Below are 14,987 nucleotides of genomic sequence, written 5' to 3' on the forward strand. Positions count from 1 at the left end.
AGGTCTGTGTGTGAGCACCAAGGTGTGAGTGGTGATTGACAGCAGCTCCTAGCGAGTGTTCTTGCTTTCTATTTGTGTGTTTGACTGTTCGTCCCCTTCAATAAATGGCTGCAGGCGCCCTAGCGACTGTGGCTCTCCTTGTCCTCCTTGTGATTGGGTCACCCAAATTCACACAGTTACCGCAATTTCCGGCCTATACGCCACAACGTTTTTTCACAAGCTTTCAACCCTGCAGTTTATGCGGTGATGCGGCTAATTTGTGCATTTATTTGTAACGGCCGCAAGGTGGCACTCGAGCGAAAAGGTAAGTGTGAGACCGGTGGAATATATGTGCCGAGGAAGTGACTTTTACAGGTCCGGCCCTGTTAGCGCTTCGCTAGCCTGTTACTGCCGTGTCTCAGTGATTTTTACCAATATGATTTTTTTTTTTAACCGGCACTATTAGCGCGGCGGTCCTAGCATTAGCCTGGCAGCACTAGCATTAAACTCTGTGTACTGTCTTTCTTTGTAAAAATCTCGGGTTTCAATGTGGGCACTTGCGGCTTTTACACGGCCTCGGCCTGCGTATGTACCAAATGGTATTTCCTTTACAAATGTACTGGGTGAGGTTTATAACCAGGTGCGCTCTGTAGCCCGGGAATTACGGTATCCAATTTTGCACATACACACATGACTCATTCAAACAGTACGAAATAGTTTGGAAATCACAAATTTCCAATTATGCATGTCAGATATGTTAAAAGAGTCACATTTCTATTTAGTATGAGCAGATAACTGTTAAAAAACACAAATATCCAGTTGCAATAAAAAAACATATGAAGCCACACATTTCCCAGAATGCATTGCACCATGCAACGTTGAACGATTGCAATAATAAGGATATTAGTTCTTGTCATCCGCGTGTGTTCATATAATCAATAGATTGTTGAATGCGCACCATATTAAACTTTCACATTTGTGGGTGATTTGTTAGAAGTCTCCCGTTTGGCTGTGTGCGATCTCGTGACATCCCGAACAATTCCACTGTACAATTTGTAAAACCCAACATGACAATTACCGTTGTAGTCAAAACTCCAGAATTCATGAGAAACAATATTTTTGCACAGTTCTAGCTGACTGTTACTCGGGAGTAACATTGATGCTATTATTGCTTTGACGATAATTACCTCGATTTTACTTCGTGAGAATGAAATTATACAACGTTGTAATGGAATTGTCTAAAAAAAAAAAAAAAAAAAACATCGTACCCTCAGTTCACTCCCAACAAAGATTTCTACAGGTGACCTCCAAAAACTTGTCATTTGCGGCACTCGTAAGTCAAGGTTCCTCTGCGCTGTGCGGTTTTCCGATGGGAACGCCTTTTAGAAGCCGGGAAAGGAGCAGGCCAAGGCAAAGGGCGCACGCAAGGTTGATCGGGCGCAGCCAAGCTAACGTTTTAAAGCAAGCGCATGAGAGGAACGAGGCATGCGGAGCGCAGACAGCAGAGGCGGGCACGAAGGCGAGGTGGGAAAGGGGGCCGGGCGCAAAGAGACGAAAGTCGGGCGTCGATAATGTCAAAGGCCTTTGCGCGTCCGCACGTCGTCTTCACATGTCAGTCGGCAATGAAATCATAAACCGACGTCGGAATATCCTGTCGTGATGACTGCGGCGTGCGCGTCCCGACATAAGGACGCGGGCCCGTGAGTCCAGAAATACAATCCAACGTGTTAAATGAATGAGAGGATACATATTTGCCGTTTCCAGATGAATACACAGCAGGAGTGCAAAATCTGATCATGATGGGCATGCAGTTGTGGCGAGACAAGTATATCAGTGACATACATATATATATATATGTATGTGTATATATTAGGGGTGTAAATGCGAGCGACAAGAATGTGTTCTCACAGTGCACCTGGTGGTACGTAAGTGCAACAGCTGCTCAAATGGGAGACGTAAGCAGAATAATTGAGCTCATCTCACCGCAGGAAAGGTTGCGACCATTCAACACTGAAGTGCGTTTTGTTTTCCTCAAGTTTTCGTGTGGGCCCGCCGAGTGTAGAAACGGGGTTCCGGATTGACCTCTGTGCCGAGACCCGACAAGTTTGCGCAGAGGTGTAAGAATCTACGTATGGTCAAGCTCAGTTACTGCCGGACTTACCGTTTTCCCATTTGAAAATATCATATTTCTAGCCGTGAAGTGTTTTCCAGACAAGTTTTTCCCGTAATTTTGACGATCCGTGTTTGGGTGCCTAACCTCCACAGTAAACTGAGAATTGATGACACGTACGAAAACTGCTAATTGGGGTTTATGCGTATAGAGCTCGTGCACGTGAGGTCACCGTTTTCACGGCTGCTCGACAGTGTGGGGGACATTGAACCGGAGCAGATTATTCACAATGCCCGAGACTTGTTGTGCTGTTGGTTTTTACAACAGACGAGACGGATATTCAAAGAGGTCATTCTATAGAATACCAGCTGAAAAGACAATTAAAAATGATGGACGGTGCCCAACCAAACTACACAGACGCCCATGTAGCGATCACGTCATTTCAGGTAGGAATTATTCTTCTCAATCTCAAATTCCCAAGAAGTATTTATAATGTCAAGTTGGCTCATTTGAGAACAATGCATTTAAAAAAAAAAATGATAGGGAATCAATTCCAACGTACATGAAGCGTGTTGCAGCCACACGTTAGTCTTTGCTAAACCTCTCCCCAACAGACTTTTTCTTTTTAAATATGCATTGTTCTCAAATCAGTCCAATGCGTATTTAAAAAAAGAAAATAGACCGTCGGTCACACAGAGGTTTACGTAGGTTAATGTGTGGCCGCAACACTCTTCCATGTACGAGGGCTGAAGCCTATCCCAGCGGTTTATTTTCTTTCTTTTCTTTAAATACGCATTGGATTCATTTGAGAAGAATGCATATTAAAAAAAAAAAAAAGACGTCCGTCACGGAGAGGTTTACCGAAGTTCAACGTGTGGCCGCAACACGCTTCCGTGTACGGAGGAGCTGATTTGCTGTCTTTTTTTTCCCCCCAATCATAGTTAATGAATGCGAGTTTGTGTAAAACTCGGGGTCATTTTTTGAAATATTGGTATTTGTATTGAAAAAATCTGAGTGGCTTCATCACTATGTGGGATTTATTCTTGATTGAGAACAGATCCAGCAACGAAGTATTTGACTTTTCTATGGTTTCAAACTTTTCTGTGCAAATCCCGACGACTTACTCAACAGATCCATGTGTAGACCCGGTTGTTAAAGACAAGCGGAAGCGGGTTAAAAGTCCACTTTCTTATCGGCGAAAACATTGACTTCAGCATTAAATATGGGTCCTTCTCTGCCAAGTGTCTCTCATATTTCTTCGTATCCTCCTTTTTTATCACCTTTTAAATGTTTAACGGTATCAGACAAAAACTCTTGGAGACGTATTTTCGCGACCTAGCATTGAAGAATGCTTTGTTTGACCGGCACTTCCGGCCAGTGACGTGATTTGATGACGTAGGTGCACGAGCTCTATTAGCTATGCTGTTATTTCTCAATTTAATACATATTTGCTTTTTTTTCTTCTGAAATTATTTTCATTTTTAAACAATTCTTTTTTTCTGTAAATTTAAACAAATGTTAATATGCCAACCTTTTATTCATGTTTGAGTTTTTTTCATTTATCTTGGTTGAGTTGTGAGATACTCAATATTCAATTTAAGTACGTTTTATTTGTGATATTTATGATTATCTCTTGGAAGTAGGGAGGTGCAACATGGTGTAAGGATGTACTATATCTCCAAATATTTTTGCATTTTTCAAAATTTATATCATTGAAAAAACATTTGAAATGAATTTGTATTTGGGGGTTCATAATGTTGGCATTGGGCCGAGATATTAATGTAACATTGTACATAACTCGCTGCAGTAACTCCATATTTTCACCACCAAACGTGAGGAAGGACAGCATAATTCCAGTTTTAGACCCTGAATAAATAAATACGTTATAGTACTTAAACAGAGATGCATGGTATGTGGCTACGATGGACTGGGTGGCGATCATGCGGGGTGGGGGGATGCGGGGGTCTAAGAAGATCAGACAGCGTGGCAAGGACAAGGCATGTGGACAGACGTGTGAAGAGAGAAGGAAAAAAAAAACAAAAAAACAACAGCAAGAAGCAATACTAACCTCTTGGTTCTAACGTATTGTCTACTTTGTCGTTTACATCAAAAACACGGTCATGTACACCTATAGTTCTCACACAGCTGTCTATAAACAGAAGATAGGGAGAATGAAATCATCATCGTTAGAGGAATATTCGCCAGGTAGACATTTGAAGCCCCCCCCCCCCCACCACCTCTCAGTCAGTCAACACGTCAAGCAACAAAGCTCATGGCAACATTCAGATGAAGTATGGAGGACCACAGCGAGCCTCCTCCTCCTCCTCCTCCTTTTTTTCTTTTCTTTTTTGATCTTTTCTCTTGATTTTCTTAGCGAGTTGCAGCAATTGGAGACAAATGAGAGCGGCATGTCGGGACAGCGAGCAAAAAGAAATAATAATAATAATAATAATTAAAAAAGAGAAAAAAAAGCTTCGCCGTGATGTCGCTTTGATTTTCAACAAATGTTGCACATCAACAGGCTCCGTTTACAAAGCCCAGTAGAGCACTTACTTGATGGTCGGACGAAAACTTTCAGCTTCAGGCAGGTTTTCTTCCCGTTCTCGGCGACGGTGGAGGCTGGAAAACAAAACACGTGCAAAGTGAACGGCGGCCTTAATGGAGGACGTGACGCATTGCGAGCGGCGCGCAGCAACTAAAAACAGCCTCAAGGAAGGATGAGGCGAAAACTTGCCATGTAAAAATGATAAACCTTATCTGAATGAAAATACCCGCTGATATTTGATATATTTATTATTTTCATCCAATCTCTAGTCTTTTCTTCTTGAAAAATGTCAACTTTCTGTTGTCTCAAAATTACTTTCTCCTTGGAGCATGAGAAAAAAATCTCTGAAAATTGAATTTTAATTCTTGGAAAATTAACTAACCCTAACCCTATTTTTAACATATTTGTTATATTTAACAAACATTTTATTCCCTAAAAGATTTTTTTCCAAGAAATTAATTTTATTCTTCGACTATTATTCCAATATCCCACCTTCACTGTTTGAAAATTAGAACATTATTCTCAGGAAATTATAAATTTATAATTTGACGTTAAACTTCTTTTTCTCTTAAAACAAGAATATAAAATTGGAACAAAGTCTTGAAAAATTGGTATATTTAGAAAATATTTCTTTTAAACACTAAAAAGAAACACTGCATTGGTGTGAAATTATGACCTTATTCTCTGAAAATTGCTGATTTATTCTTGGGAAGTTCCAATTTTTTTTCCCCATCAAACAAATTTGCATTTTATTCTTGAAAAATTATTACTTTCTTCTCTGAAAAATACAATTTTAACCTTGTAAATTTGAAAAAAAAATCTATGGAAAATACAATTTTGTTATTGTAAAATGACAACTTTATTCTGTTGGAATTCTTTCATCTGTGTAAAATTATTATTATTATTGGTAATAGTAGTCATACTATCACCGTAGTATTTTAAATATATATTTTTTTAGAAATAACTATTGGTTATTCCGCATCAAACCGGTCTGCTATTTACACCGTTTATATTATATTTTGAAAAAAAAAAATCCTGCATTGGATCTCAGGTGCACCTGATGTTGTGTATGTAAAAAAAGTGTACATTGACAGTTAGTTTGCATTATGCGGAGGATGTGTCTCGTCAGAATCTCTCGTGTGTGTGTGTGTGTGTGTGTGTTGGCTGAAGACTAATGGGCATGTCGTGAGGCACCAGGTGTGAGCTCCTGTAAGGTGAGGATGGGAGGGTCAAACACATGTCAGTCGAGCGCTGTGTGTGTGCGCGCATCAATCACGACGCGGACTTTAAAAATACACAACCTTGTCTTGTGTCAGGACCTCGCGTTCCGACACAAAACAAAAGTTGTTTTTGGACTCGCCGGGCCTGCGCTCGTCTTTTACAAGTCTGCCCATCCGCCGTAGGACGGGATCGGTCGATGTCGTGCTGGGACCGAGCCGCAGCTGAAGCGATGCCTCCAAAGGCGACCGTTTGGTCTCGGTCATCGCCTCCGCGGAGGACCTTCACCTCAGCCCTCGTTTCTCTGACTCTCTCTCTCTCTCTCTCTCTCTCTCTCTCTCTCTCTCTCTCTCTTCTCTCTCTTTCTTTCTGTCCTTTTGTTTGTCACCAAGCACACTTTCCGCTCCCCAGCCTTTTACTGCGTCATAACACCACCCTGACCAATCAATTGCACTTTTTTAATCGGATTTTTTTTTATCACATTAAAACTACCCGAGTGGAGTTGTGAATTTTACTCCCATTTTAATAATGCTGTCATGAATACAGAAATTCAAAACACACCTATACGAAATTCAGAGGTATAAACACATTGCAAAATTTCAACATTCCTATCAAATTAAGACTTTTATTTTCAGAAATTACATCTTTATACTTGAATAACTCCAACTTTTTTCTCCAAATTGTATTCTTCTTATCAATGTTTTTTTCTCCCCTCTCTCTGAAAATAATATCAATGGTATGATGATTGCTATAATGACAAAATTCTGACAAGGATCAACATCGATATAAAGTACCTCATGAAAATGTAGCAAAATAATGAAACTGGACTAAACACATACCAGTACAGTGGTAAGTGTCTTAAATTGTGTTTTCTTCATTTTATAACCATTATTATTGATTAAATACACATGATTTTGGCATATGCTCTGCTAATTGCTCAAATCATATGAAATGAACAATTTTTTTTCCAATGGTTATAAGTTACAGTCCATTACAAGATATTTTGATCATGTATTCTCTATTTTTGTAATCATATTGAACATTCTGCATGTGTCCCTGAGAGTGCTGCCTACTAACATTGCCTCTAAGAAAAGAGATTTTTTTTTTAGTTTTCAGGGAAATTATGAGCAGGACAGTATTTTGTTTCTTTCTTCTATGGAAGCTGAATAGGGGGATTGTCGCAGAATAAATATTTACATTTTTGTTCCATCATTTTTGTCACCAAATCTGTCGTCGGACATCGTTAAGCTTACGATGTCCACTCCATCATATAGTATCAAAATTTGATACAGATTCAAAATATGCACAATGAGCTTGCAGAATCGTGTCGCTGATGGTCCACAAAGAACTCATCGAATCCTAAAATTAGCCAAAAATGTCCGCCCTGTTTGCAAGCTCCCATTCTTTGCTACTTGCATGTACAGTAAATTATTTGCTTGCAGTTCATTTATTTTTAAGAAGCTGGACCAATACGAATTTCTATCATCATACCAAGTAGCTAATGCGATGGAAAATCTCAATTTTTAATTTGTGAAACGGGGCCGTCTCAAAGGTACTTTAAATAGCGATTTTGACACTCTTACTGTATCTATTTGAGAGTTCCATTCGTAATGTGTTTCATAAATTAATTGTCCGAAATAATTACTGATTCGGCTTGGGCAGAGGTACATAGTTATATATCTATAGCTATAGTGACAAGGAGTTTAAAAAAAAAAATAAAAAATCTCCTGCTGAATCGCATTTCCCTAAATTAATATTAAGATCCGGACGACGCTTTCCGAACGAACGTGTGCATTTTTTTTTTTGCCTCCCCTCCAAATTTCCACAGCTCATCAAGCCTCCATCATGGCGGCGTTCTCCCTTTGTTAGCGTTAACGTTGCCGCCACATCAGCTTTTACGCGTTCCTCTGTCACGTGTCAGCGTGCGAGGGAGGTGACCGGAGATCAGATCTCCTTTTCCGCAGCGGAGACGAAAGAGAGCGGGGCCTTATTATTATTTCTGCACGCTCTAATGAAGCTTTGCCGCGCTCGCTCAGCCAGACACACACACACACACAATTGATGTCACTCTTCTTATTGTGCTTCTTATTCCGCACTTATACCTGAAACGCAGACTGAGCTAACAAATACCCCCCCCCCCACACACACACACACACACACGCACAGCAGATGTCTTATCTTGATCATCATCACCATCTTTGCGGGCAGATCTGAGCCCCGGCCATCGACACGAGCTACTTAGCGACAGCAGCTGGTCGTGAGAGAAGTTCGGCTGCCACGAAAAAAAAAAAAAAAAAACCAACAAAGAAGACGTGGAAGGGGTCTCCGCCGTGATGACAGCGAAGTCAAGCTGCTGGGATATTTAGACGTGTGTTCGCGCCGCACGTGCTCTTCAACCAATGAGTAATAAAAACATTACAGGAGCTCTTTGGAACGATGCACGGATGGAGCCCAAAGCCCCTCCGAGCTGGAAAAAAAAAACTCAGCAGAGAAGCAATTACAGATTCTGGATCCAATTACATAATGGTCGATTTTTTTTTTCAATAGTCTAATTCAAAAAATGACATTTCTAAAGATGCATAAACTCCATTGATTAATGATGAATTGGTGCCTACAGTTTGTAATCATCTGTGAATGGGGGATTTGGGTTTTTTTTGCTAGCAGTTACCTATAATCATCTAAACTATGAAATATGAAAGCGTGAAATATTCCGCTTTGTTTGTAGTCAATGTAAGTACAATAAACTGCAACTATTTGTTTGGGATAAGGACCGCAAATGGGGAAAAACTGTGCATGATTGATGCTCGCACCTTTCAGTCCTCCAGTAAGTACACTCACAGCCAAAATGCAGAAATCTAGATTAATTTTAATCCTCCTTTAGCGCAGTCTTAGCGTTCAATCTGCCCATATTGTTAGCTGCATGATTGTTGGTGTTGATGTTGAATGTTCCTTCCTATATGATGTTCACTATTATTAATTATTTGTTATTCAGTAAGTCATTGTGAACATACAATGATGATAATTGTCGTTTGAAATATTATAATTGCATGTTCAAATACACGAGTGATTCATTCATATTAAATAAATGCAATGGCATCCATTTGTACAGACTCCTGTAATAATGAAGTGGAAGCGTCCCTAATGAAGTGGCCTTAGACTGTTTATCGGGAACAGTCAACGCTTTGAATTGGGCGCCATCCTAGTGGGAAAAGTCCGGCAGCTAAGCCCGGATGAGTTGACGTCTGGGATGCTCGGCCCGAGCGGGCTGCGTCGTCGCTTGCACAAAGGAAAGATGAAGCGTGCCTGTCTTGTTAGCGGAACCCCGATCTCTGACGAGGATCCCGCCGCCCCGGCCCTCGCAGCCCTCGCCCGAGCCTGTTTATTTTGGATTAACATGCTGCATAGAGCCGGCTTATTGTTCTTGTAGGCTCTAACGTCAACACCTGCTATTCTGGTTCCCATCGGGCCGGCAAGCCTCCACCATCAATCCATCCGGATTGAGCAGAGGGGCGGCTTTGAGGAATGGCGTCCCAGGGACGGGACGGGAGAAAGGAGGGAGCGGGGCTCGTGTTTGTCGGGTCAGGTTACTTCTTCGAGACCCGTCCCATAGCTGGTAATGGCCGGTCCCCGCAGTGCATTGCATTATGCATCAGCATTAAGGCAAATGGTATGAAGCAGAATCCAATTACGCCAAAACAAACAGGTGGGCTCAGTGCGGCTTAGGTGCTGTATTGTTTCAATCACACGCCAAGCCAAACCTTATTGCATCTGTAATGTTATCTGGAAAACACATTTCCTTGACCGTTCCGGCGGAAATTTCACAGCCGTGGACAGACAATGTTGTTTACGATATTACGGTCGAAGAATTTCAACGTAAAAAAGCCGTCCTAGGCTAGCGTGGTGAGCTCGTGGTTTACAACATCAGCCTCACAGTCGAGAGGTCCTTTCGTTCGAATCTCAGCGCAGGACCTCCGTGCGTTTTCTCCGGCGAGTGTACATCCCACACACAACATATTGGGGGAAATTGGGTAACTACCACAGGCTCGAGCCAAAAACAAGAGTCTGTAAACAATTACAGTGCAGCTCACCTACTGCCAAGAAAACATCGAGGCTAGTTACATTCTTTTTATTTCGCTTTTCCTGCCTTACTGTGAACAAATCACGCACCCGACCAAGAGGACGACCATAACGACATACTTGGTCGCGAAAACAAATTTGATGCCCCGGCTCTAAATTGTCCGTAAGTGTCACCGTGAGCGGGAATGGTTGTTTTGTCAATTGCAGTTGACCGGTAACCCGTCCAGACTGTCCAAAGCCCACCTGTGACTCTAACAAGAATAAATGCAATAGAAAATGGATCGGGGATGGAATACAATCTCCGATTTTTAGCATTGTGAACAAATCATTACGTTTTGAATGTGTCACTGGCTGGGACGGCGAAGATGATCATGATTAGTGTTGACATTTCTGCACAGATTTCATATTGAACATCTACTGTTCTTTAGACCGCGGGGTCAGCGGGAGGAGGCACACATCCAACCTCATTTCTTTTTTATTTTATTGCCTGCATAACTAGAAATACGGGCGAAGTTGGCACATTACTGATATGATAATACGTAGCTTGGATCTACTTTTTGGTATTTCTTTGCATCAACAGGATTTGAGTCGGCACAATCAGCATTGGGCAATTGTGATTGAAAAAACCAACAAAAGTAATAATATTTGTGGTGTTTTCAAGGTGTCTTTTAAAGATATTTTGAGATGAAATTGATCACCATTTCTGGCAGATTTCTTGCGCAGAGTCAGCTTCGATTGTCGGTTCTCATTAGCGTCGTGGGAGTTAAAGAGAACAATGCGGAGTCCAGTGGAGAACATTCCGAACCGGGCAGCGCTGCCAGCGCGCTGCAGAAAGGAACGGCACGTTGGTTTTGGCTTTGAGAAAGCGCAGTTGTGTTTGGGAACGGCAGATTCCAGCAGTCTGCTTTTAAATAAACCACCATCCAAGAGATTGGGTGACACTGACAAATACAGACAAAATGCTGCTTTTATGCGTATATTTCCATTTACTAATGAGACCATTTGCAAACGTTGTCTCTGGGCGTGGAAACAATAAAATAGCAAACTTGGAAAAGTTCAAAATAAGGCAGGCATTTGCGAGACGACTTTTAGATATTAATAGCAGTTACATAGCAACAAATCGAGGGAAAAGAGTCAAAACTACAGATCACTGAGAATCTACGTGCATGCTTATGCTTGTCTGCCTGCTGTGCTCGAGTAAGAAGATGGAAAAGCAACGAGGCCCATTAAGCAGATGCTGCTGCGGCGAGCGCGCTATAGGAGGGATTTATGAAGTAGAGAAATAGAACAACTTGGGTCCAGGCAGCTGTGGAGGAACGTCCCAATCTTCCGACATCTTTTAACTCCCGGCCGACGCTAGACAAAGTCATTATTTTGGCAACCGTTGCCAAGGTGAAAATCTCACATCAAGTCGGAATAACAGGGGAGAAAGAAAGTGTGTCTGTATCTCCCCATTTACTGTAAAGACCAGAAAGATTTCTGAAGCTTTTGCTTCCCTGTGAATCACCAAACAAATATTTGGGGGGATAACAACCGCTTCACGTGTGTTGTGCGAAGTTGACCGATTCTGACACCTGTGAGCCGCTATTGTTGCCGTAACCAGTGCACTGCATTCCGCAATTCCTCCAGGAAAAGATCGTATATATTTATATTTATATATTTTTTTGGGGTCTGGATTTATACTGCATGGTTTAAGTGACACAGTTAAAATGTTTTGCTCTCAAGTGGCACAATACAGAGAATTGGCAGTGAGCCGAATTTAAAGCAGTCCGGGGAAGAGAAAACTTTGAAGGGTTCAAAAAATATTGTTTACTGCATGTTAATGTCCGATGTTGATGCTTGTGTTTACTGCAATTTGGGCACTTGTACATGCTTGTTATTTTGTAAACACAGCCATCTTGGATATATGTTATTTGCAATGTACAAGGAAATAGACTGTCCTAAAAATTTTCCTACATGAAAATGTAACTGGGCACGATAACAGATTGGACGAAAATTCATTAGCCCAAATGAATTGAGGCCAAATGTCTACTGGTCGTAACTTTCAACAAAATTTCCCTTCTACCCGTAATTGTCGCTAACCGTTTTGTTTTTTTTTTAGCCTCAGCAAAAACTAATGTGTTGAAAGTCAATGGATTATAAGTCTTATCGTGGATCCAGAATTGACTCAATGTTCACGTTTCCATATTCGAGTGAATAAATAAACAAATTTTTGACTTATGGCCGTGAGGCGGACTTGAGCTTTTTAAAGCAGACACGCGATAATAAATCACAGTGCATAATGTTTCATTGCGGCGCTTAGTCTATCCCCAGGAATCATAACATTATTGTCATGGCCTTGGTATCCGCCAACACTGAATGTGCGAGCTCGTGTGAGTGCGCATAAATAAGCATAATGACGGAAGAGGAAGGGGCGGGCGGGTGGGGGAAACAAATGCATGGGAAAAAAAAAAAACAATTAGGTGTAATGAGTAATTATCAATGTGGGTCACAGGTTAACGGTCAATGACGGCGTGACCTTGCCTTCATGACGGTGAATTGTGATCAGCCCACCGGGTGAAAGCGTGGATAATCACAGTTGCCAAAGATGGCCACGCACAACGAAGCACTGCTCACCTACTCCAGGTAACTTTCTCTCTCACTTTATTATTATTATTTTCCTCTTAAGGATTTTCTTCCATTCAACCGAGCAGTTTTGTATGCATGTTATGAAATGTAGGCTTTCTTGTATCCAAGCATGTCTGAATACCATGACGTATGAATATATATCACACTGAGCTGAACTCGTTTGCAATAATAAATCATCCTTACGCCATGGCTTTGTACCTTGCTCTGGATTGTTCACCTAACCTATAAAACCTTTTGGATGCGTTGTTTTAACCACGGGCAGCTTTGTGATGGCGTGTTCAGCACATCTTCCACACAGCTCTGCAGTTCTCGGTTTGAGTCCCTGCTCAGGCCTTGCTATGTGGAGTTTGCGTGTTCTCCTTGTGCTTGCATGTGTTCTCTAGATGTTAGATACAATGAAAATTATCAATCGACCGCAGTTGTGAGTGTGAATTGTAGTTTGTTCTCCAGACGCCCCGGGATTGGCCACAAATAAATCGTACCGTAATTCTCGGCCTACAGAGCGCACCTGGTTATAAGCCTCACCCGGTACATTTGTAAAGGAAATACCATTTGGTGCATACAAAAGTTGCAGCCACGTAAAACCGCAAGTGCCCACATTGAAACTGACATTGAAACACGAGATATTTACAAAGAAAGACGGTACAAAAAATGCAGAAATTAGCCGCATCACTGCACAAACCGCAGGGTTGAATGCGTGGGAAAAAAAGTCGCGGCTTACAGGCCGGAAATTACATGACGTGACATCCATATGATGGGGACTCGACACACGACTGCTTTGTGTTTGCTTCCTCTTGTGTGAAAAACGTTGTTTCCCCTTTTATTTGCACAGGCGATTGTTTAGGTGAGATGAAAAGGGAGGACGTGAACTTGCCCGTCTCTCTATCAGGATTATACGTAATAATGCATTCTAGACAACGTGCAGCTACTCCCCCTGTTCACTCATGTGCGTCCGTATTTTGCACACGTACACGGGGGTTGGGGCGACGCATGCATACAGTACGTGCATGAAGGTCCGAGGCACGTAATTCCATGCTGTTAGACGATTTGGGGATGCCGGCGATAGAACAGATGAAGGGGCCGAGTTATGACGGCGCCCATATGCAGGTTCCATGATTGCGCCGCCAATGGAACGGCGCCAGCTCTTTTGTCGCCATTAGCGAGCCACCCGCAGTGCTAACAAAACGTAATATGTCGATAAAAGGCAGGTTCCTGCTTCAGCCATGGCGTGTCTTTGTTCTTTTGTAAGGGGGGAAACGTCGTAATATGTAATCAAAATTCCTCACATACGAATGTTGTGAGACGCTTTCAACCCAGAGGAGAAATTAATTGACGACTGAAACACGGCTGGGTAATCCAGTGAGCAGTGGTTGGCACAGCTGCCTCACAGATCTGAGGTTCTGGATTCAAATCTCAACTGCAGCTTTCCTGTGTGGCGTTTGGCTGCTCTTCCTCGTATTTGTGTGGTTTTTCGGACATTTCAAAAACACACGTTAGGTTTGATGAAGACTCAAAATTGATTTTTTTTACAGATATTGGGGGCTAGACTCCATAAAAAAAATTTAATCAAATTGATTAGAGACTCTGTGATTTATTAATCTTGACTGCGGATGGCAGTATTTCTTCTAAAAAGCAACGTGGTTCGAATAAATGCATTTTAGTGGAGAATTAAATATTGTAGAGAGACAATACAGCAGAAAAAACAAAACCAAAATTAAACGGCGCATTCCAGGGTGGACCCCAATTCCTGTCCAAAGCCATCTCGGACAGGTTCCAGCTCACCTTCAACTGGAATTCAGAGAAATGATTTTGCAAAATGGATGGACGATAATGCTTATCAAACCGTATCACAGGAATCGTGTTAGCCACTTGAACAATGTGATGCCCATAAACGTTGTGATAAACAACAAAATTACCGGCAAGTAAAATGAATACTCCTCTTCAACGGATATGCTTCCATTTTGCAGGCGAGCTGTACCTAATGTTGTAATCTTTGAGAATCTCCACACGAGCACGTGGAGTAGCCCATCCAGTGGGCATCCTTATCTTTTGCGATGAGCTGATATTGGATATCTGCCCTCTTTCAGATTAAAATAACTCAAATCCAAGATGGTGTCCATATTATGAAAAAAAAAAATAATAAAAACTTGCTTGCATCAGCATTCTGGGAGATGGCTTTCACTTAAACCACCGCAGCCCGGTGATCCCTGACCCGAGAAGTGCTCCCGCTGTCCTCGCTTATCTCCCCTGTCTGCCCGAGAAACTCACTCAGTCCTCACTTTTAATGCCTCCTTTTGCTGAATTGCTTATGTATGCGGTCAGCACTACATTTTAAATCCCAGTGTTGATTCTCACACACACCGACAATAACCCACCTCAGACAGCAAGACGCTTTAACCAGTAGCGGATTCGAAGAAAAGCGCTTAAACA

General features: G+C 41.8%; 1 protein-coding gene and 1 long non-coding RNA gene across 3 annotated transcripts in view; one reads left to right on the forward strand and one right to left on the reverse strand.

Annotated features, from left to right (window-relative positions):
• LOC133499430 (uncharacterized) overlaps positions 1-14,987 on the forward strand; it is a 240,582-nt gene that overhangs the window by 217,209 nt on the left and 8,386 nt on the right. Inside the window, exon 9 of the long non-coding RNA XR_009794654.1 lies at positions 12,424-12,554. This is a non-coding gene — a long non-coding RNA (uncharacterized LOC133499430). The remainder of the gene's footprint in view (positions 1-12,423; positions 12,555-14,987) is intronic.
• efna5b (ephrin-A5b) overlaps positions 1-14,987 on the reverse strand; it is a 100,079-nt gene that overhangs the window by 994 nt on the left and 84,098 nt on the right. The window contains exons 3-4 of one of the 2 annotated variants that reach the window (XM_061817457.1): positions 4,643-4,708; positions 4,158-4,238 (exon numbers count right to left, since the gene is read on the reverse strand). In XM_061817457.1, coding sequence (XP_061673441.1) covers positions 4,158-4,238; positions 4,643-4,708 — 147 coding nt within the window. The remainder of the gene's footprint in view (positions 1-4,157; positions 4,239-4,642; positions 4,709-14,987) is intronic. The other variant, XM_061817458.1, reaches the window with a different exon arrangement.

The sequence above is a fragment of the Syngnathoides biaculeatus genome, chromosome 4, assembly GCF_019802595.1.
Source record: "Syngnathoides biaculeatus isolate LvHL_M chromosome 4, ASM1980259v1, whole genome shotgun sequence".
In the NCBI taxonomy this organism is placed as follows: Eukaryota; Metazoa; Chordata; class Actinopteri; order Syngnathiformes; family Syngnathidae; genus Syngnathoides; species Syngnathoides biaculeatus.